Here is a 25,726-nt window from a genome sequence, read left to right on the forward strand (position 1 = left end):
TCACAGACAGGCCGTTATCTAAAAGTGAGTGCAAAGGCATCAGGTCTCATGAAGAGAAAGAAAACTATTGAAAATACATCCAGTTTTTAGCTTTTTAGGCCTTCAAACGTATACCACTAAGCCACAGAATGTTTTATTTATGATCGTATCGGTTCAGCTGTGGAGTACTGACATGATATGATGCTGACTTGTTTTAGCTGGCACGAACTGGTCCAATGGCAGTAGTGTAAGAAATATACCGTATAATGTGTTATAATATTCTGGATAATTCTACCTAACTTACGATTACAGAATTTTATGAAAAAGGGTATCATCGATTTCAACATAATAATGAATATTGTCAGATCTCATGTAAAGTTCTGGATTAGACAATAACGAGAAAGATCTGCCTTGGTCAGCCCAGAGTTCCGACATGAATTTAATCAAACGATTTTGAAGCCGTTCTGGAAGTCGAAATTTCTTTAAGTTTAAGCTATTTTGCAAGAGGAGTGGCAGTTTACCACACCAAAGGTACATCAACAATCAGTGATAAATTTAGGGACAAAGTACACATTATGAATGTTAAAGGTGAGCACACTTCATACTAAATCAGACTCAAGGAGAAAAGCTCAACGTTCTTTTAAAGTCTGCTGTCACATAACTATTGATGATGGACAAATAGACATCAAAGTCTTTTGATTAAGGAATGCTTGATTCTTTAGAAACTGAGATAGAAGAAAAATATTTTAAAAACTGAATGAGAACAAACTCACTGAGAAATTAAAATGATATAGGTGTCAATATTTAGCATAAAAACTCGAGTTTTTAGAAGTTTCCAACTTTCCTCATTAACTCATTCATATATGGGATGTGTGTGTGTGTGTTTTTCTTACAGGAAAATCACAATAAGCTATGTGCTGTATCCACCAAGAGGAACCGCACCCCTGATTCTAGCGTTGTAAATCCGAAGTTTTACCGCTGTTTCAGAGGGGGACGGTGGTGTGCATAAAAGATGTGATATATGAAACATATCAATCAGATAACTTTGTTTTTCTAATGTATAAATGTTTGCCTGAAATATTCGAAAATATTCACACGTACATGTTTTATAGAGCAAAACAGAAATAACAATGTAAAAATAATATTTAACTGAACTCACTGAATGCTTGATTTAGACAAATAAAAGTAATTCCATGACACTGCTAGTCTCATTTGATTCTGGTTCAAGTCTATTTATTAATGAATTTTCTTTTTATCTTAATTCATCTAAATCTTTACGCCTAACTGTGATTTAAAACATTTTGTCGCTGGATGTTCATCACTTATTTCAGTGTATGTTCTTTAATGCTAGAAAACGAGTTAAACCTAAAATGTAAATGTTTATAAATCCTTGACGCTATAAGGATCTCATGGTAGATTCAATATATCTAGGCTTACCTCTAAGATACTGACACTCATATACAACTTTGTCCCTGCGTAGTTTAGGTATTTTTATCTTTAACTTTATAATATCTTTAATCCACTGTTCCACGCAGAAATAGCAATAAAGTAATCTACGGATGTACAGAGTTAAAATCAGAGGCTGCTATAAAAAAAAACCTTAATCCTGACGTTATGTTCCATAACACATGCTAACTAAGTTTGGAAGAATACCACATTTTACAAATTTTCATAAGTTATTTTGTAACATACAAGATGGATTAATAATCTTGTTTTCAATCATCATAGGGATATATTATCAGGTAGCTTTTAATTAAATTGTAATTATTAATTATATCAATTAAAGTGCCCCTGGTAAGCCAGGGATAAGTTTACATTCGGAGCTCAACAACTCGCGGTAGACAGGTTTGTGTAGCTCTGCACAAATACAGCATCAAGTATTGAAGGTCTCTTCCTTCTTAAAAAACCCTTTTCAGTCTTCAACAGCCCAGCAAGGATTACTACTAACTATAAAAGCCAAGTTAAATAAGTTGTTGATTAAGTTCACTTTGTACATACATATCAGAAACAAAACTAACAAATGAAAATATAAACATTTTTTTACGAAAAGTCTGAAACACGAACTCGTCATAATGATATTTAATAATATATCTAACAGGAACACATTAATTCATTTTTAATGATATTTTATAATATATCTAACAGGAACACATTAATTCATTTTTAATGATATTTTATAATATATCTAACAGGAACACTTTAAATATTCTTGATTTTATTCTATGAATGTTGTATTTTTATGTTTTGTATTAAAGTAATTAAAACTTATCAATCTCACATTTTCATTTTTGAAAATAACGAAAATATCATCTACATGTCTTATGTTGTAGACAGATTTAAAATAATTAGAACGTTCTTCCAACTAGTTGTTTTCGTATTAAAATAAAAAGATTGTTTTTGAATTTCGCACAAAGCTACTCGAGGGCTATCTTCGCTAGCCGTCTCTAATTTAGCAATGTGAGACTAGAGGGAAGGCAGCTAGTCATCATCACTCACCGCCAATTCTTGGACTGCTCTTTTACCAACGAATAGTTGGATTAACCGCAACATTATAACGCCCCCACGGCTGAAACGGCGAGCATGTTTGGCGCGACGGGGATGCGAACCCGCGACCCCCAGATTACAAGTCGCACCCCTTAACACGCTTGGCCATGCCAGACCCGAATAAATAGAAATCCGCCAGAAAGATTTTAACTTCATTCCAATTGCTACCTACGCCATCTATCCGATCAAATACTTCATCATTAAATACGAATTGAGACATTTTAATAGCTAAATCTAACAACTTTTTTTCTGGAAACGCATTTGAATTATTACAATTATAATATTAATTAACGTATAAATCTGATGTCTCTTCTAACGGCATGCTTGTAAAACGTTATTCGATATCAAAGTTAACAAGATTGCTATATTCTAGTGGTTTCAATTCATCCATAAAATGAAAACTGTCTTGAATATAGTATTTATTTATAGATAATGATCTGATTTATCAAACCAAGAAACTTATCCTATGGTAGTACGTACCTCTATTGGGTACAATGGATCTAAGTGAACATACCTCATTACCAGCTTTCGATAACCTACACATTATACCTTTCTGTAAGCCATGTGGTATTAACCACGAATAATTAGTTTCGTTTAGTATATTATCCTCTTACAGTAGTTTGGTCGCTCATTGGTAGCACTACAAGCAAACTGTTACAATTTCAAGAATAAGTACTACAAAGTTCAAGGTTCATTTAGGGTTCCCGATGGAGATAATAGTTTTTGTTTGAGTACTTTAATCTTATCAAACAACATTGACAAATTTCAATATTAGCGTAGAGATAAATGTTAGGTATAAGGCAAGAAGACGAGCTTGGCAAATTCTGAGACGGAATATCGACAGAAGTATCTTTCAAAGTTATCAGTAGAGACATCTTTAGGTTTTAAAATGAACTGATATTATGTACTGCTTCAGAGCAATCCAGTCATTGGCCTCTGTATCATATTCAGCATTGCAGTCTATACAATGGTCAACTTTCACAATATTACAATATTGTTCAACCTACAATGCTGTCCTTTGCAAACAAAACACCGCAGGTTGCTGCTGCATTGAGAAGTTATATGTCTAAATATTTAACACTTATTAAGTAGGGTTAAGTAGAAATGATCTAACAGAAAATTATTTTGAATCCATCTATGTCAGATGTGGGGAGAATTGTTCTTTTAAAAGTGGCAACAATGCTTGATGTATCGACAGTTTCTCCCTCGAGTTGGCAGATGAGGTGTTTTAATTCTTTTTTGCAAAATGTTACAGGCTCGACAAGACAGTTCCTCTTGAATCTCACTCACTAGAAGACTTGGTAAGTCATCAGGGATCACTACATATGTTCTGTGAAAGAATGAGGATAACTAATTTTTACATTTCAGTTACTAACCTGGATTGTTATCGGTATGATAGAGAAAGAATTGAAACAATTTGTTTACTGGTCCGAAGTGTCAAGAACTGATAAAGAAGTTGTTGGCTTGTCCGACGGGTCGAGAACTCACACATGATTTGTTTACTGATCTGTAAAGTACATATGTCTCAAAACCCTCTTTTTAAACACTCTACACTTTGTTAATGTACCTATAGCAGCATCAAATGATATAGTTGGAAGAGAATCGTATTACTTTGGAAAGATGTATATTTGTGACATAAGCTGAGAAAATTTCTGTAATCCTTGTTGTTTGTTTGTTTGTTGATGTTTATTATTTTGAGAGGAATTCCAAAGAAGTTAATTTCTTGAGTATGTATCCTTACCAAAAACGAACATGTGAAATTAATTGTCTTTTAGTTCCACTAACACGTTTAAAAATTAAAGTTTACCATCAACTTCATATTTGATCGTGAATGATGGGATGGATAGCATTGAAATTTGAATCCAAACTATCAGTATGATTCGAATATTTAAAAACTGTGTAGGTGTCACTTATATCACAAATTCAGGAAACTGAAGGATGTAGAGAAGTGGAAATAGTAATTTCGTCTATCTTGATAATAAATGTATAAAACTGATAGGTTTAGTTTGTTATGAATTTAGCGTAAAGCTACACCAGTGCTATCTGCGCTAGCCGTCCCTAATTTAGCAGTGTAAGACTAGAGAAAAGGCAGCTAGCCATCACCACCCACCGCCAACTCTTGGGCTACTCTTTTACCAACGAATAGTGGTATTGATCATCATATTATAACGTCTCCACGATTGAAAGGGAGATTATGTTTGATGTGACGGGGATTCGAACCTGCGACCCTCGGATAACGAGTCAAATGCCTTAACCAGCTGGCCATGTCGGACCAAAGTAAATAGACAAAACTAGATTTACCATAGGTTGACCTTCAATTTGGTTATAATTTATAAAAATTAATAACTTGAAAATGAATATTCGTTTATGTTTCTGAAAAACAAAAGAACTCTTTGACACCAGAAACATATAAACAGAATATGGGAGTTAAGTTATTTCTATAACATTTCAGTGCACACAGCCAATCTTATTCTCAATCCTTATATTAGCGTATAAGGTTTTTAGATTTAAAATAACCATAAAACGGGACGAATGTAACAGGGTACATGGATTTTTGGTATGCCAGAAATTTGAAAGGAGCAATAACTGAAGATAATGAACCATTTAAAAAATATATATTGGAAAATTAGCCAGGCTCGTGTACCGGTAATAAGAAGAGTTTTAACTCGTGTTTTTTTTACGTATATTTTACTTCTACTTTAATTATTAGAATCTAACTTGATAAAATGTGTGTGTATCTGTAATTGAGAAAAACAAACCACCACACGTGTCAAAATTCAATATTTAATGTTATAAGTTCGTAGACTTACCGTTGAGCTACTAGATTGTTTGCTTCATGAAGTGAACTGATAATTTAGAACAATATCCGTATTATTCGGATAGTTGCAATGTTCCATAACTACCACAAACTTGCTCTTGTCTGAATTTAATAAAAGTACGTTTTTGTTATTTTAGGTTGGGATTCAGAACTCGAGATTGGTCAATACATTTAGTGACGTATGAAGAAAAAATGTGACAGTTTTAATGAAGGTGATAGCTAGGAAGATAAGCAGAAAGTTTTTGCCGTAATTTGAGGTTACTAGTAAAATAATAATAAGTTTAGAAGATCCAATAGGAACTGAATTATAAACCTTTTGTAAAATTATATTTGTTATTAATTGTTCTTGAATGGTTGTCTTTATACCAGTTCTATTTTCTAGTTTTGTACTTAGAGTTTTTAGATGACAGTTGGACAGTAGATTAAGTTCTACTTGTTTAACTTTGGAAACCAATTTCTTGCTGTTATCCTCATTTATTGCTTGCAGTTTTTCATCAAAGAGTTTTGTGTTGCAAATTGGTGTGAATGTTTTTGAATAATATATTTTTCCATCTTAACAACACTTGTATAAATTATTCTATACTTTGGTAACGTAGACTTACAAGGCTAAAACCAGGGTTCGATTCACCATAGTTGATATACCAAACAGTCCATTGTGGCTTTACTCCACAACAAGAAATATTAATAATGTGAAATAAATTAACAATAGCTAAAAAAACTAAAATAAAGATCCGTAAAGTTATTTATGTTGGGTTTTGTTTTTTGATGAAGAAATCGTAAATAAATCAAATTAACGCTTTTTTCTTTATCAGTTGTTTAGCTAATGTATTTTAATCCAGAGAAAAAAAATCAAATTCTTACATCCTCTACTTTTCTGGATTTGGTTTTTAGATGAAACCTATACAGATTTTAAATATTAAAACTGTATTAGAAAGGCCAAGTTATCATGGCGGATTGATCTGTAAACAAGTAAACAAGTGAAATTGTTTCACTTTTATAGAGGTTACTATAAAAAACAATTTGAATTTATGCTGTTAGGGATAACATCTAGTAATGTGATGCAAGAAGTAATGGATTAACGATTAACGAAAAATTTGGAGTGCTTAAAACAGGTCCTTTCTTTTTCTCGGATGTATTCTAGAGCATCCAAATTTCCAAATGTTTCTAAGGGAGGTTTCTTGCCTGGATTGTTCTGTTTTGCAAAACGCTCCATTATAATACAATCGATTACGCTCGTTTGTACATAAAAAGAAATTTTAGAAAATCTAAGAAAAATGATTGCTATGTCTCTGCAAGAATTATAAAATAAACGACAGGTCAAAGGACATTTGATTCGATCTCACTAGATCATAAGATCATGTTTGTTTGTGTTTTCTTATAGCAAAGCCACACCGGGCTATCTGCTCTGTCCAAGATCATAAGGGATGCATTACATCAGAATTAAATATTTAGCGTAAGAAAATTTAAATCATTTAAATAGAAGACTTCAGATTTTTTTTCCTTTTTCAAGACAAATAGAGGATAAGGACATGCAGGTAAAATAAATAAATGACCAGACTCTGAAATCGAATACGGGTGGTGTTACCAGAATTGGTAGCGAATTTTGACCCGAGTTCATTAGATCGACAAGAACTTACCTAAGTTCAGGACAAGACTCCAATAACAACTTCACACAATCCAAGCATCCCTTAGCAGCTGCAAAGTGCAAAGCTAGAGCTCCGTTGTCGGTCTTCTCTAAGGCAGACATTTTGGCTTCCCGCAGTAGCCACTTAATAACATTACGATTGCCGTACCTTTAGAACAAAAAAATAAATAAATAAGGAGGAATAAACAATATTAATAAGTTGGTCGAACAAGAAATGAATTATCGTGAAAAATAATTAATTTATGGGAAGAGAATTTACTTAAGATGTATTTCATTACTAGTTGATAAAGGAACCTTGTAAAAATAATGCTATCCTATATTTATTGTTAACTTCTGATATAAAAATGGTTGAGAGAGTAGAAATTAGGGAACACTTTGGTACAAGTGATTATTTTTGTGTATGAAAATCAGGAATAATGATATTTTGATTCTGAATTTCAAAAATGCAAATTTTGAAGGGATGCAACATGAGTTATCTGTTGTGAATCGGGCAGCTGAGTTATTTCGAGAAACTGGGCAAATGAAGAAAATGTTTAAAGAAAAATTCAATATTCAAAACAAATATATTCCTTACATAAAACAAAGGGTAGCTGAAAAAAAAAGGGTTGGCTCATAACGGGTATACGAGATAAAATTGAAGAAAAGCATTAGAGAAGATTGTGGAAATCAATAAAGTCGATCAAAAAGAAAATTGAGACATTTAAAAGGATGTCTGAAAAAAATGGCTGAAAACATAATAATTGACAGTAAATATATTTTTTAAAAAGCTACTTTGAGGTAAATAAAATAGTATGATGAGAATAGAAGACTTAAGAGATGATAAAGGAAGGCTTGTAGCTGATGATTATGAAATGACTAGGATATTAAATTCTGCTTTTTATTTAGTTTTTACTAATGAAAACGTAAACAGTGTTCCTTATCTTGAGCAACTGATAAATGAAACCAAAGTTGAACAAGACAATTGCATAAATTCTGAACTTGTTAAAATAAAATTGGAAAGATTAAAGTGTGATAAGACTTCTGGGTGAGATAATATTTCTCCAAGAGTTTTAAAGGAGGTCAAGGATTGAATACGTGAGCCGGTTACCACAATTTTGTTCTAAGTCCTTGAATAGTGGACAAGTACTAACAGATTGAAAATGAACTAATGTTACTCCTGTCTTCAAGAGAAGTGTTTGTTTTGAATTTCGCGCAAAGTTACTCAAGAACTATCTGCGCTCGCTGTCCCTAACTTAGCAGTGTAAGACTAGAGGGAAGGCAGCTAGTCGTCACCACCCATCGCCAACTGTTGGGCTACTCTTTTACCGACGAATAGTGGAATTTATCGTCACATTTTAACGCCTTCACGGCTGTAAAAGCGAGCATGTTTGATGTGATGGGGAATTTAATCCCGCGACCATCGGATTACGAGCCGAGTGCCTTGACCACATGGCCATTCCGGGCCACTTATTTAAGAGTCGAAGAAGCCAAACTGATACCCATACCAGCTGGTTTGGATTATCATCAGTTTATCGTATTTCACCTAAAATGAATGTTGACGAAGCATAAATCATGCATCTGATAATGTGTCCGAAACTATTTTAAATACTATGTTTCCAATAAAAATACAAATTTTCAGTACAACTCCCATCCTTTGTTTAAATCCCAAGTTTTAGTCGCTTGTTAGATGGCATTGATTAACAATAACTCCATTTGAACCTCGAATTATGTTTATCAGGCACTTTAACAGAATCCCCTCATTTTCCAGACGATGTTTTGGTTAATTACATGATGGTCTGGAGCTAGATAATAGATCCAGTAACTGATCTTGTGAAGAACGATGGCAAATATTTCTATGAAAGTCTTCAAACCTATTCCATAAAACATACACGTTTTGGATTGTTGCCTTATAGTCATTAAAGAACCCTTGTTTATCATGGTGTAAATATAATAATATTAGGCAAACTCTGAACGTTTTAATACTTTTTGAAAGAAATAAATGCTTCATGGCGGTGTTCCTCTTATTGTTAAACTACCTCCTTCACGTTGCACATCATATTCAATTTATACAAAATTTAATGTTTTGGTTTGTTTGTTTTGGAATTTCGCACAAAGTTACTCGAGGGCTACCTGTGCTAGCCGTCCCTAATTTAGCAGTGTAAGACTAGAGGGAAGGCAGCTAGTCATCACCACCCACCGCCAACTCTTGGGCTACTCTTTTACCAACGAATAGTGGGATTGAACGTCACATTATAACGCCCCACGGCTGGGAGGGCGAGCATGTTTGACGCGACTCGGACGCGAACCCGCGACCCTCAGATTACGAAGCGCACGCCTTAACGCGCTAGGCCATGCCAGGCCCGCACAAAATTTAATACATGGTTGGACAACAAATAATCGAATAAATAAATATCAAAGAATGCTGTAATATCTCTTCACTTTAACCACCACACTGATTGCTTTTTGTTTTTTGTTTGTTTTTTACTCTTAAAATTATAACACAATAAACGTATGAATAACCAGATTTCTCAGATTAGTTTTTTGAGAGAAAAATAATACGTTATTTACACAAAAGCACCTATGGATCATTGTGCCTTTGTAGCTGGGAAAGAATGTAGTTCAGTGCCTTTTCGTTTTCGTGAAATCACAAAAATTTAAAACTGCAGACAAGTAAGTATCTCATATCTCAGCTTAATTCAACTTTAAAAACTATTTTCTGACAGCTATAAGCATAACGATACGAGCTCGATGGATTTGGTAACTTCAATATATACATATAAAACACTGAAGACACCAGAAATTAAAATGTCGAATTAAAAGAGAAAATTCTTTATTTTTGAAAAAAAAAATTGTACAATGCGTTTATTGTTACGCCGTTTTATATGGACTAGGTTTAGACTCATATCTTTCAAAGTTTATCGACGTGATATTTAATCCACATGACGCTCGTTAAACATAATTTAGACTAATTGCACGTCAATAAACGTAACAAATACATAAGTTCTAGAAACGACACAGATGTCAGCACTGGCGCTAGTCGTTAAAAAATAATAATAGGTGGTGTAGTGAGAGAAGTAAACATAATTACTGAATATGAAGAAGACATTTTAACAACACTTGAAGTCAAATCATAACTGTGAGACTACGTGATTCTTCTGTCAACAATGATCACCGTTCTCCAAAATAAGTAAATGTCTTAATCACTCGTGTATTGGAACATCAGACTGGCGTGACGTACACTATTAATTATGTGGACATTTACTGGAATATCTTAATTAGATAGAGTTGCCCAAATACTAGAAAGACGGCTATACAGTTTACGAGACTTACATAGCAGAAGAAAGTAATTCGATAAAAATTAAAGAGGTCAATATTCGCAAGTGAATACAACATGTCTCTACCATGCAATCCCAAGGTGGCTAATTTTTACACAAAAAATCGTTAAAAATAAGCGAAAATCAAAAATGACTATATCATTGTTTGGCACCTGCAAGGAGGTTTATTTGTATCACATCCCATGTTCGTTAACTGATTTACGTATGAATAGTCCACGTAAACCCTAAAGTGTGCTTTACTCTCTGAAAAATTGAGCAAAAGGTAAAAATTACAACATTGTCTATTTTTCTATTTTGGACCTATAGAAAGTATCTTTTTATTAAATATCACGTAAATTGGTCGAAATATGGCGAATAAATGGACCAAATTTCTAAAATCATGGGTTTATTTAACCGTTGACCCACTAAAACATGGACATAGCTGACATTTTTGTGCGCATATAGAAATATTTATATATAGATCTGTAAAAAAGTATTTTTGTGCCATATCCCATGCAAATTGACCGAATTACAGCAATGTGTTATTAAAACCTTAAAATTATACTTTTTGTGGCACCTTAAATCTCCCTATAATTACTAAAATGTTTTTGTTTATCAATATGTGTTTATCGATATTAATATTTCAAACAGTTACTTCAACATATTTGTTCTAAATCTTATGTAAATTGCTCAAAAACAGAATTATTCTTTTTATCATGAGCTCTGACCTTCCTGAAGAGGCCTGGCATGGCCAAGCGCGTAAGGCGTGCGACTCGTAATCCGCGTGTTCGCGCCCTCATCGCGCTAAACATGCTCGCCTTCCCAGCCGTGGGGGCGTATAACGTTACGGTCAATCCCACTATTCGTTGGTAAAAGAGTAGCCCAAGAATTGGCGGTGGGTTGTGATGACTAGCTGCCTTCCCTCTGGTTTTACACTGCTAAATTAGGGACGGCTAGCACAGATAACCTTCGAGTAGCTTTGTGCGAAATTCCAAAACAAGCAAACCTTCCTGAAGAGAATCAAAATAGGTAAATCCAATATTTTTGGGTTTTTTTACGTCATTGTGTCGGGCGCACGAAAATTATTATTTGTGCCAATTTTTTTCTTGGCTGCTGCTAAAATGACCGCAGGAGGTCAAACATAATTTTGTTTCTAGTCAATCCATCGAGAAATGAAGGAATAGCGGTCAACTGAAAAATGGTTGGAAAACAAAACAGAAGTAGGGAGAAACAGTAGAAAAACAGTATAGCATAAAATCACTTGAGAGGAACTATTTAGAGAAAGTGGTAAAGAGAAAAATCACGGGCAGGGAACGTTAATTATACAACGAGTGAACTGAGAAGAAATAATTTCTTCCGTATTTGTGCCTGAACGACCTTTTCTTCTGTAAATATGATACTGTAAACGCCTGCAGTAATCATGTAATAAAAGAAAAAGTAAAATACGTCTGAGCTCTTATCTACCGTATATTTACGCGTGCTAAGGATAATCTCCACCTGTAGATTTACGACAATTACTGTAGTGGAAACCCTTTAATGGATGACAAAGGATTAAAAGTTCAAATATCATCATATTAAAATCAAACACTGAAAAGAGGGGGAAAAATGGAAGAAACACCTGTGTTCAATATAGAGCAGTAGTTCCTTTTTCACAGACAAAATCTATCTTCTAATACGTCATCATATTCACTGTCCAACATAAAAAGATATAGATGTATATTTTCAAGTATAGAATGACAGTTATCCTTTTACACAAGTCCTTCTTCATAGTTACAAAAAATACCATTTTTCTAAGCAACATACATGTTTTAACACAAAATAATATATATCTTTAAACAAATAATCATGTTTATCCTACAAACAAAAAGAGAAACGTCCGTCCTCAAACATGAAATAAAAAAAACACCCTGCAACACAGAACCAAAATTATACTCCAAAGCAGAATCACGTATACATATTTGCTTTAACATAGCAAAAATAATTGAGAAACATAATAACAGAGTAATGTATAACTTTCATCATTGAGAATATTTATTTTACAACAACAAAACATTTTATATATTTTAAAATCTATACGAGCCAGTCTTGCAGTCGCAAATTTTGCAAAATCAAAACTCAGGACATTTAAACCCGAATAAAAACAAGTCCCTTAAACCCTGGTTTCTTTATCATTTCTTGCGTCATTCTCTAAACCACATGTTACAAAATGATAAATACTTAAACTTTTATTTGACCTTTATGTCTCGAATTTTTACGAAATCGTTATAAGAAGAAATCAGTTCATCATTGAAAATATAACCGAAATTCTTTAACTAGTAAGATACATGTTCTGTCTTATTTTAAAACGTAATTTTAGTTTTCCGAATTTTACAAAGTAGCTCCATAAAACTGTCTTTATTTGAAGATGAAACATTTCTTTTTTTAACTTTCTTAACACTTTTTCAGCTTCTCTCCATCCAGTGAACTTCACATTTCTTTCTGAGCGATGCTTCTTTAAGTTTCTATTAGTAACAATATATCTATTTGAAAGCTGTACAGTAAAATATAGAAATATGCATTTCATGAAAATAAGATTGAAATTAAGTCGCCAGATATATCGATATTGTTTTACATAAAAAAAAATCATAGGATTCAGAAGCTTCAGTGCTTTCTTCAGGACTAAAAACAGACAACTATTTAAAAGTCTCAGAAGCTTCAGAGACTTTCAAATAGTTGGCTTTTCATACTTCTGAACAAAGCGCTGGAGCTTCTGAGACTTTTGGACTCTACTATTTTTATTATCGTTACCATGAGAGCTACTTCTTTCATTAGGGCTGATTACTTTATAGGATATAATGATAGGACATTTTATAAGCCACTAACTGATTGCCAAATTGAGATAATTGTTTGTCTGTTTGGTTTTGAATTTCGCCCAAAGTTACATGATCACTATCTAACAAACTAAATAAAAATGTATTTACTTCAATTAATTGTATTTATACATTTTTGATAATTTTATTGTTATTTTTCATACGTTACTTTTCTTAGCTTATTTGTAACTTCAAGATCATGTCCTCGAGCCTTTGAGGAACGTATTACTTGTTCTTCCAACCTAACCTATATATTAAAGATTTCATTGTCACTTGCAACCTTTTAGGGCTTTTAGTAGAAATGATTTTTTGTTTTATGACGATACTTATTTAATACGGCGAGTTTTGCACCAATATTTTACATTCAACTTTTCATTTTGTTATTTTATTTTATTACAAAAGTCTGTCTAACAAATCAACACGAATATTAAGCATTCAACAGAGAAACCATAAGAACATAAGCCAAAGAACAATCAGGTTTGTTGCTAAGTGACGACGTATGTTGCTGAGCGTTACCAAAAGAAAAAAATAGCAAAAAAAAAATGCGTGAAGCCGTTCTCGACAGGCTGACAAAAGGAATAAGAGTCTTATAGTTAGTAATGTTGCAATCATTTAGATTCTTTCAGTTTTTTACATCAGTATCATGTCTCATGATCATCGTTCGTTTTTGTAAGAAAATAATAATTTAGAAAGCTAAACGTATAGAGTGAAAATAAAAGTAGTAACCTGCAGCTCTACTGTTTATGGATCAGGCTTGACATACAAATTGTTAAACTCCTGACAATAATTCTGATGCATTGTGATATAATAATAAACGATAAAAAATATTACCCTTCACCTATTTAATATAGTAACAATTATTGTCTAGGGAATTTGTAATATAAAGAGTGTCTGAACCATCACCATGTCTATCAAATGTATACCAGCCGACCTCATAAACTATGGTATGAAAGGCCTCGTCGGCTCTGGATATATGTAGTATGGTTGATACGTTATTATACGTTGTTGTTTTTTACTTCTACCCAGAATAATAATGACCTAAAGGGAGTTTCTACAACCCTTTTGAATAATAGAAAATATAAATTTTGTTAATCGCAGGATTAAGACAGTATATTACAACTTATAACTTAAAAGAACTGAACACCTTACCTTTCATTGTTCACATTGTATTTACCTTCCGACTTGATTACGAAAGAAACATAAGTTTAACTTACTTGAAATTATACTCAAAGGTGGACCATGCTGATACGGATGTCCACACAACAGGGCAATTAGTAAGTGTTAGATCATTTCAACAGATTATTATTATTTTAACGCCACTGACTTATAATTTGACACGTAACTAGGCACATGCACGTTATCAACAGAATGCGTGGTGTTTCTCAAAACTGTTTTACCAAGACAGAACTCGAAAGTCGACTACGAAACAGATATCGTGTAAATAAATGTATGTATGTAGTTTTAGGTTGGGTTAAGGAAACTACAACCTGCCAGACAAAACTTTATTAACAAACTAATATAACTAACTCTTTATCTAAACATATACCACACCAATGAGAAAGCCTTCGTTGACCATATCATAATGATGAACCCGGAACTTCTGATGAACTAAACCATACGAAATGTTGGGTGAATGCGTTATGCTATATGACGCATGTTTAGAATGACATAACTTAAATCTAAGGATCAACTAATGGGAGCAGTCAAGCATGTGCAAACCATGTGCTTTCGTGTATGCAATTTTTCGATGTTAAAATACGTACCGGCTATGATCGTACTCACGCCTGCAAAATTCATCTCTCTAAGCACTTGCACGAATCGTCTATAGTTCCGTTTGGTTGACCCAGGCTTCATTAACACGGCTGACTGCGTAATATAGTAATAAAACGTGATTTTTTGGAAAAGTTTAATACAGGTATGAGAGGTCATGAACTTTATATGTCTACAGAAATTTTTGTTGGAAGTTTAAAGTGAGGTCACTGTTCACAAACTAACCTACGACTGAAATTTTGTCAGAATGAAACTACTCTTTCATCTAGCTTGCTTTGCCAAGCCAAAGTTTTATGTGACCATGTGTTTATTTTTTAAAAACATGTTAAGTATTTCACCGATGTTTAAAACATTCGCTTCTTTGCATTTTAATTTTTTATATGATATAAAAAGCTAATCAAATTTACTTTGTGTTACACATATTAAACTTTTTATAAATAAGTATATCTTAAATATTAAGTCAGAAAAACGTTGTAATAGAAAAACATCACAGCTTTTAGATGGATAAATCCACCCAAAATATGTATTTGGTTCTTAAATCGATTAAGCTGATTTTTTAATTATCGGACAGCGTAGGTTTTAAATCTCACCTTTGGGAAACTCGTTCATGCACTTATTTTAAAATATAAAATTAAAATTTAATTAATCAGTTTGTTTCTTTGCAATTTAGTCCAAAGCTACACATTGGTCTACTTATGCTCTATCCACCACGAGTATCGAAACGGTTTCTAGCGTTGTGAAAACACAGTTACGCCTTATTACATCATATAGAAATAAAGTGCATGTGACAGTTAACGTTGTTCAATCAGACACGCGAGTTGTACATATTTATATGTAACAACATACTTGAGTAATATTTATACATACTAATAGTTCTATTCAGCTAGGCCCAGCATGGCCAGGTGGTTAAGGCACTCGATAGTAATCTGAGGATCGCGGGCTTGAGTCCCCGTCGTACCAAATATGCTCGCCTTTTCAGTCGTAGGGGTGTTATAATATGATGGTCAATCCCAATATTCGTTGGTAAAAGAGTAACCCAAGAGTTGGCGGTGGGTGGTGATGACAAGCTTCCTTCCCTCTAGTCTCATACAGTTAAATTAGGGATGGCTAGCGCAGATAACTCTCGTGTAGTTTTGCACGAAATCCAAAAATAAACAAACAGACTCTTCGGCTATTTCTTACTCATTTCTTTAAGCCAAACTTCTGCTGTTAATAATTTAAGTTACCACTATTCTTTCAGTGTGGGTGTTAATTTATAAACCACACTTTTGACATTTAATTATCCAAGAGAATCCTGTTTATTTCTTTGATAAAATATGTTATCATATAGTATTATTCGTAAAACAAAACAGTTGTGACCATCGTTCTCATAAGCAATTCGTCCCGATATGGCCATGTGGTTAAGGCGCTCAACTCGTAATCTGAGGATCGCGGGTTTGAATCCCCATCGCACCAAACATGTTCGCCTGCCTTTTCAGCCGTAGGGGCGTTATAATATGATGGTCAATCCCACTATTCGTTTCAAAAAGAGTAACCCAAGAGTTGGCGGTGGGTGGTGATAACTAGCTGCCTTGCCTATAGTCTTACACTGCTAAATTAGGGACAGCTAGCTCCTATAGCCCTTGCGTAGTTTTGCTTGAAATTCAAACCAAACCAAACTTAAGCAATACTAGCGTGGAATAAAGTAATAAAATCGTAAAATCAGTTCAAAATGCTTAAATGTATTTTGAAGAGAAGTGTGTTCATTATCAATAATCACGTGAACTTATTATTTAAAGAATTAACAGTAAGTGTTATTTTTTAATTACGTTAAATAAAAAGTCTTCATGTTTTGTGATGGTAGATGCAAATTACTTCCACTAGCCCTCCCATCTGGTGACGAGATACAGAACTATGGATAATAATATTTGAAAAATGTTTTTCACATTCTTATTTAAAAACAACAACAACAAAACTTATATACCTATATAGGTCTCGTTTTTCATGTAGAATAGAAAAATACTACTGACATATAATAATTAAAACTAAATAAGAAAAATGGTAACTGAGATATTTATTTATTGGAGCTGAAACCGGTTAATTAACCTATGTACATTAAGATAAGAAATTGTGTAGAATTTAAATTTTAATGTTTTAATTCATGTATCCATATCTTATACCAAAGCAAAAATATTTTATGCTAATAATGCGTTTTCGTTTTCCGTGTTGACATTATGTATACTATAAAATTTAATCCATAAAATGAGTTATAATAATACTTTTACGCACGTTACTAGTCGCCCTAAAAGGCAGTTTACATTATGTAATGTTTAAGAATAAAAATACATAATAAAATACATTTCTGAGTGTCAAGTTGTATGATAACATAAAAATAAGCACCCTGGTATCTCAGCAGTAAACCAGAGGGCTTACAACGCTCAAAATCGGGTTTCGATACCATTGGTGGGCACAATGCATATATTGTGTCGCTTTGTATTTAACAATAAGTAAACACACCACAAACTCGTGCTGTTTGTTTCTTAAACACATACGTTTGTATTTTTATTTATAGTTAACAACTCATCTATGTATACACAATAGTCAATGTCTGTCTGTCATGTTCTGTATCTCGTATAAAAACAACAACATTATATATATTGAAAGGGTTCTTTTTAAGGGTTCCTTACAAGAAAATTGTTCATTTTTTTGCAATGACTAAAATTTCATATCAATCCGTCATACTTCGTATGTGCTGAACAGTCAATCCTGATAAAAGTTAAAAAAAAAACGATCTTTACACTCCATATAAATATAAAAGAATGTATTTTTATTTAAACGAATGTTTTGCGGCTTCTTGAGGGTTAATACACATATATATTACATTGTGTTTTCTTAACGTTTATCAAGATGTGTAAATCCCACCAGTATGTACTACAAATTTTGAAAAGCAACAAAAATTGGTCAATCTAAGGAAAAAAATGTTAAGAACAAAAGTTTTTCTTTTCGTGAGCGAAATTCACGAAAAACAGGACTTCTGTTGAAAAAAAACATGCATAAAGAAAGGAACGAGTTTTAGTATATGTTTCTTGATTCTTTCGGTTTACACGTACATACATATATATATATATAGTTATTCATGTTTATATTATATATATGCATGATTTTATTGTACTGTGTTGAATAAATTGATTTGAATTGAATATCTTCCATTTAATACTTCTCACAAATGTGACAACTGCAAAAAGCGCTCACTTTGATAGCGTTTTTTTCTTGCACTCATTAATATTGGAAGGAATGGTGGCATCCAGCGTAAAAATATCTCTACAGCTACTTATCAAACCTGAGTACTCTATTATGCTGGCTGCACTTATTCCAGCGAAACACAAACATTTTTGTAACAAACACATTGAAGTTAGTCTCTTTTGCTTAAAAACAAACACAATGTAATTATATTTATTGGAATAACACATGATATAAAGAAAAAACGGCCCATTACACAATCATATTATATGTACATTATTATACAAAGCATTTGGTTGACTGCACGTTTTTATTTATTCATCACCGCTTTTAGAAATTTTATTGTTGAATTCTTTTATAAAGCATCAACTATTGTATTATGAATTTGATGAAGCTACTAACTAACAGATTTTTACACTAAATAATCAGTTTATATAAAGACATTTCTCATAGTATTCACCTGCTGGTATTATTTTCATACTTAGTTTGAGATTTTGCTACAGAATAATACAAGGGCTATATCTGCTTATAGCTGTTCTTAATTTTGAACTTATAAACTAGAGGGAAGGCAGTTAGTCGTAAGCACTCATAGCCAACTCTATACATGATCAATTGTATAGTGAAATCACAGTTCTAAAATGCGGAGCGCATTTTAGTGGCAAGAAGACGTGAACATGAAACGTGCGTTTACACTCTGGGCGCGCTACTTTCCTAGCCACGATACGTCTAGGGTGCATAAATAACTAAAATATAGTATGGGTTTATTCAACTATATTTATTTGTTTTCAGTCTTTTTTTTTTCTAAGAGGCTTCAGCATTTCTGTAGTTGACATCCTCTTAAACAGGAAGTGAAAGGTTTCAAACTATATTTTGGATATAGGCTACATATAACATCAGGAGAGAAATACTGCATGACAGAGTTTGAACAGGTGGAGGGTAAGACGAAATTTTGTATTTGAGTAGCAGATTTATGAAACTTATGAAAGATTACGTGAACCTAGTACTGTTTATAATAGTTTAAAAAAAACAGTCTCTTCAAAATTGATATCAAATAGCTTAGGACATGCTATTCAGACGAAACACGACACTACAATACAGATCATGTTAGTGACCTGGTTGTAAGTACAGATGCGAATGTTACATCCAAAAGGATTACATAGTAATACGAAATGGTCTCAGTAGATGTGTCAGTGCTTAAAACCCTCTTTCTGGGAGAGATAATGAAACCGAAAGGCTTAAACAGACTTTAAAAAATGGGATGAGCAGAGTTCTAGTAAAGTGGTTTTTACAATTTAAACTCTATGTTCATTTTGTTTGGCAGCAATCCATGATAATGGATAATTATATTGTGACTCGTTGGTAAAGAGTAGCTCAAAGGTGGGTGGTTGTGACTTGTTGCCTTCTCCTAGTCTTCACTGCAAATCAGGGACAGCTAGCACAGAGAGCCCTCGTGTGGCTTTACGTGAAATTAAAAAAAGAAACAACTTGTTTACTTAATTTAATTTTTCTCGATGTATTTGGTTAATTGCCTTTCATGTCAATAAATTTTCATTTTATTAACTTTCTGTTAGTATCATTTCCGCGTAAGGAGGTGAAGCTGAAATGGTAGTTAAATTTTAACTTTTTTTTTTTTTTTTTAACCTGACTGTGGCCTCGGAAGGTCGAAACGTTGTTCTCTGCTTATCAATAAAAGTATCAATACCCATACCAGCCGTTCAGAGATACAAATTTTAACTTTGTCTCCAATGTTCAATTTTAATGATTACGTCTAAAGATGCCTTGATACAACAAAGAAATGGGTGTTATCACAGTGAAAAATCACTTCAAAATTTGTTTTAGAGCAAATCCATATTGAGCTATCTTCTGTGTACACCGAAAAGTAAAACTGACACCCAGATTTTGGCGTTGTAAGACTTAACGCTCTTTCAAGAGTGTCCTTAAACCTGTTTGGAGGTTTTTTCTTACAATTGCAATCAACAGAAGAGCCAATATATCAATAACTAGCAAGTAAAAGAACATCATAAAGGAATTCTTCGATTTAAGATCCCTCAAATTAAATTATATCAGGGCTTTGACCTAATACAGTAATATTAAAATATAGAAAAATAGAATTCTTAGTTATTGAAGCTGGTGAAAAACAGCTATTTTTATTTTTAATACAGCAATTAAGATAGATGTCTCGAAGAAGTAAAAGGTTTATAATGAACTTTGTTTTATTATAAATATAATTTGTATACGGTATATGGTACCTGGAATAAAGATGACAATTATGGCACTTCCAGACAATGGATTCACTCATTAGGAGTAAACAGAAAATGCTTTTTCTCTGTGAACTAGCATTGTGCTTTCCAAGTTGTGACTAACTTATGTATTTAACTGTATTACAAGAATAATTCTTATAGTTCTATATCAGTTGAAGATTTACGGTTTCATGAATTGAGTTCCCACTAAACAATAGAAACAAATCCTTGAATTACCACAGTGGATTATCATCTAACTATTTCATAAATCAAGTTGGCCTAACTGGCATTTTGTATAATTAAATCGAAAAGAGAAGTAGTTAAATCATTTCTTTGACTACTGAATTAAGAATTAGAAAGTGGTTAATAAGAAGGTTATCAAGTTATAAACAAACGGTTTAACAAAAAAGGTAAATGCAGGTTAATGAACCTCTGTCACATCACACTGATAGGTGCCACATACCCTCTTCGTTTCATCTTAACTGTAACATTTTATTTTTTAAAGTGGTTTCAAAAATGTGTTTAAATATATCGATCTTTGAATTGCATAATAATTTTTTTGTCTGAAGTCTATGTTTTCATTATTGAATAAATTATTGTTTTGAAACGTTACCGCACTAACTTAGATCATATGAAACACCAGCGAAAAGAAAAATACTATTTTGTGTTATAGCGGTCTGACATATTTCTGATAATGGTCAATATGTTTTTGTAAAGGCATACAGTTACACTTCTGACTCACCTTGCAGCAACGTGCATCACAGTGGCTCCTTCATTGTCCCTATCCCACAAAGTACTGTCAGTGTGTTTCAGTAGCCACACAAGGGCGTTCAGTTTCCCCATGGCCGCGGCGTCATGTGCTGGTGTGGCACCAACAAACGATCGGGTGTTTGCTTTCATTCCACATTTCTTCACTAAAAATTCCAACACTTTGAGATGACCACCACGTGCTGCAAAATGAATACATGAGGCACCAAAAGCATCTTGGATATGAGGTGCCAGTTGATGTTTCTTGCGAAGCATTTGAAGTCGTTGTAAATCTCCTTTCTTAGCCGCCTCTAGGGCGCTATGTAAGGGCGCTTTTGGCATCCTTCGTATCCTTTGTTACTTACTTCCTACTTAATTTTAAGACTGTAAAAGAAATTGGAATAGTCATAATGATAATAAGCGTGCTTTCTTATAGCAAAACCACACTGGGCTATCTACTGTAATAATAATAATAAACATCACATAAAACATAAACTCGTTAAAGTAATAACAAATAAAAATATAGTTTACAAAATGTAAACACTGACATTTTATAATGACTTAAGTCATACAGCCACTTTTAAATTTAGCTACTATAAACTGATCAGATCCATCAGAGTAGAACTTATTACTTACCCTAGTATACGTACCTTGATTACTGACTGGTCATTTTATTATGAAATGCACATAACCGACCAGGCAATCACTTGAGTCCTACAAGTGCAGTCAAATAAATGTAATGGTTAGTCTGTAGGAGAAGAACTAAAAACAATGATTTTTCTGGCTTTCAAACGTATGTTCATCTCGTGGCGTTAATAAATCCATTTCATTGACAAGACATTCAATGACATCACTATTAGAAGAAAATATTACTTCCATTAGGAAAAAAAATTGACTAATTCTAGTGATATAGCAATTTGGCATGCTTGTAAATCGCAACCTGGTGATATAACAATGGGTAAAAGACAATTTGATAGGCTTGTAAAGCGCAACCTGGTGATATAACAATGGGTAAAAGACAATTTGATAGGCTTGTAAAGCGCAACCTGGTGATATAACACCTGGTGATATAATAGGTAAAAGGCAATTTGAAAGGCTTATAAAGCGCTACGGGCATTAGACTGTCTTTCAATTGAGTAATTCGTTTAACAGCGGTCAGGATTCGACTGTACTATGCAAAGGACATTAAAAATTGTCAAACAGTAGACAGTCAACACACAACAGGAAAGCAGTTAATCTCAGATCTAAATAATAAGATACAACCTCAGTGACACTTACGAGCAAAAACTGTGAATCATAAATGACTTGGAGCATGTGATGTGGTGTGATAAAATATATTTCATCGTTTTCTCTAGTAATGGTAAATTTGAAATATGGAGAAAACCATATGAAGCCTTTTACTTTGATCACATTATTAAAAAAAAAAAAAAGCAAGCAACTGAAAGAGATATAATGGTGTGGGAATATTTTTATGGCAGGTTTAAATCATCTGCTTCCTTTATAAGGGTGAATGATCTCTGCAGTGACCAAAACGTTGTTTCTGGTCCTGTGCATCCCAAATTGCACGACATGCTCTCCAAGACGACAAAACAAAAATCCTACTTGGATTTATTGTCTGAAATTCATTCACATAACGTAATGATGACGACAACGACAAACAATTTCCAATTTAATTTAGTGTACTTGTGGATACCATCACACTTGACCTCTGTCGATACTGACGAAACAACTGTAGTTAACACTCCTCGACAAAATATACTATAGTCGGTAAAGATACTTTATGCATACTTGTGAAGCCTGTGCCACCTTGAGCTCATATATTAAATACTTGAATATAATTAATCCCAGGGTTCCATGGTTGACCTAACACGTCATGGATAGGATTACCCTTATTTCATCATACTCAGCTTACATTCCATTCGTCTTAAGCTAAATAAAAAAAGTTGTACTAAACCATGTTCAACTTCCTAGTGGCTCGATTGTTTTGATAACATCATGTTATTAAAGTTTTGAAATCATATTGGTCACGGCTTCTTTCAAAAATCTGCTTGTCAAACAAGTTCTAAATTATAGTCCAAATTTTTTATGGACAGTATAATGAAAACAGTCCATTGTAATACATTTAAAATAGAGAGAAAGTTGTTACAGAAAAAAAGTCTCTCTCAAGGAAGACCTGAATATACTGTAATTAATTACTTAACAACACTGCTGTTAAATGATCTTTAACCTTTAACCTTGATTAATGACAGTTATATTTTGTTCTAGCTATTAGAGACTAACAAATTTCTCTACAAAAGATTACTCTGATTTATCTTCATGGTGGGTTTGCCTTTCAGTAAATGAAATATTCTAGAACCCACGCTTCTCTGTGGCTCAGCAATAACCATTAGGTCATATAATTAATCTTTTTGGCTCCATACACACAATGGGCACAACAGAGTCAACCTATTATGTATATTTGTGGTTACTAACATATGGTTGTAAGTTAGTATTGAAAAGTCTCCTAACAATAAACAAATACGATGCTAGTCGAGTATAATTTGACCTTTCTTTCAAAAAAACCTCTCTGTGGCCATGGAGATAGTACTAATCTACTCTTACTTTATTCCTAACTTTCAATGAAAAGATAAACCGGTGTTGGTTGTGTAATTATGAAATTTTTCTAAGTCACTCAAAACATGTTTTAGAAAATTCTACCATGACATCTTCTGTTATGTTCTGTCCTTTCACTGAAGCTATTTAGACTACTGGTGTCTTAGAACGATCAAAAGGTGGGTGTGAAAGTGGGTTAACAGATGGCCGAAGAAATTATTGATCTTAATTTTGTTTAACACAAAATGGAGTTTATTATGAGATATCTTTATAAACATAAGTAAATTCACGACCTATATCTCCAGAATGTCACAAATTAGCTCAATATTTTTCTATTACAGCTCCATCAGGAACTATCGATATATTTGATATTATTTTAATATAATATGAATTTTCTAAATATGTGTATTAATGTTTTATTTACAAACGACAGTGTTCCAATTTAGATTTAATTGGAATAGGGAATTTGTATCATATCGATAGTTCCTAAGGGAGTTGTAATAGCGAGATACTGGGCTAAGAAAGTCACATTCTGAAGATATAGGTCGTGATTTTAGTTACGTTTATAGATATATCTCAAAATAAACTCCAGTTTGCATTAAACAAAGTTAAAAAGAAAAATATCCAGATTTAATGTTTAAGTGGACTGTGATCACACAAAACTGTGTCCACTTTTTCAAGGATTTTGGCACATTATTCGCTTCCGTGATAAAGAAGGTTGTATGTAACCTTTGTTGTGACTAGGCTTTTGTTTTACCCTTTACAAATAATTACTCAACTGTATAACCTCTGTCACACAATAAGTTTCCAGCACGCCTATTTCACAAAATCCGGGTTTTACTATTAATAGTAAGTGTCTCACTAGTTTAAAATGTTATTCGATTTATTAAATTAGCTGGAATAGTGATAAAAAAAAAGGTATAAAGTTATGAAATAAAACAAAATTGTTTTCAATTCTATAACCGTCTAATATTTTTTGTAATTGAATATTTCAATACGTAAAGTGTCTAACGTTCACGTGGACTAAATTTTCAAGTATGTAAATATTAATCAGTAATATGCCTTACAGGTGTGTCTCAGAACGGCTGGTACGGGTATTAACACTTTCTTCAGGTTAAGAAAGAGAGAGTTTGAATGTGACCGTTGACGGACACGTGCCTTAGGGAAGAGAGCATAAACGCATACGGAAATGTAGGGGGCGTTGCAGGTGGATGTTAAATTATTAATTAGTGTAGGTATAAAGGTGTTCCTTTATATTGGTTTAATTTTTCGTCATCAAGAATACCTTACCGTTATTATCCATTAGTATAACTTCACAAGTTAAAAGTTATCAACCTGAAGTAGAGCTTTAAAGTTGTCAATCAGTGGCATACATTATAGTTATTAACCATTAGTATAAACTTTGATTTATTGATCAATAATATACCTTACATTTATCAACCTGTAAAATAACCTCACAATTACTATCCAACAGCTTAAAATTACAATTCCAACTTGTAGTTCCATTATACACTTTTAATGGTGTATCATAACCTTCCAGAGTTTAACCAATAGTATATCCTTACACTTGTCAAATACTAGTTTAACTTAATAAATATCAGTTTGGATAAAATCTTAAATTTTAAAAAGTGTTTTTTAATCTTACAATTAGTAACCAATACTTTATTCTTAGAAACCAAGTTAATCTTTGGCGTAGCGTCATGTTAATTAATCAGTAGTTATTCAACATAATTATTATATAGCCCTATAACCTTTCAGTTGTCAACCAGCGCTTCAACTTTACAAATATCTACTACTTGTATAATACTCATGTTATTAATCAAAAACATAACCTTACAGTTATTATCTAGTGGCATAGTAATATTTTTATCAAACTAAATTATAACCCTACATAAACTAACCACTATTATAAACTAAGTGGGCACAGCAAGTAGTCCCATGTGGCTTGGCGCTAAAACAAGCAAACCAAATCAATCTCTGGTTTAACTTAGATCATTTATTATCCTATAGTATCATTTGATAAATACTAA

The 25,726-nt window shown here is 32.9% G+C and overlaps 1 protein-coding gene across 11 annotated transcripts in view; it reads right to left on the bottom strand.

The window, feature by feature from the left end:
* LOC143229673 (uncharacterized) overlaps positions 1-25,726 on the bottom strand; it is a 70,428-nt gene that overhangs the window by 24,666 nt on the left and 20,036 nt on the right. For 7 of the 11 annotated variants that reach the window (XM_076462349.1, XM_076462345.1, XM_076462348.1 and 4 more), the window contains 2 exons: positions 21,100-21,488; positions 6,979-7,134 (listed from right to left, as the gene is read on the bottom strand). In XM_076462349.1, coding sequence (XP_076318464.1) covers positions 6,979-7,134; positions 21,100-21,446 — 503 coding nt within the window. In that variant the 5' untranslated portion in view covers positions 21,447-21,488. Of the gene's footprint in view, positions 1-6,978; positions 7,135-14,342; positions 14,683-21,099; positions 21,489-25,726 lie in introns of those variants that run through there. The other 4 variants (XM_076462352.1, XM_076462353.1, XM_076462354.1 and 1 more) reach the window with 2 other exon arrangements.

This window comes from Tachypleus tridentatus, chromosome 10, assembly GCF_004210375.1.
Source record: "Tachypleus tridentatus isolate NWPU-2018 chromosome 10, ASM421037v1, whole genome shotgun sequence".
Taxonomy (NCBI): domain Eukaryota; kingdom Metazoa; phylum Arthropoda; class Merostomata; order Xiphosura; family Limulidae; genus Tachypleus; species Tachypleus tridentatus.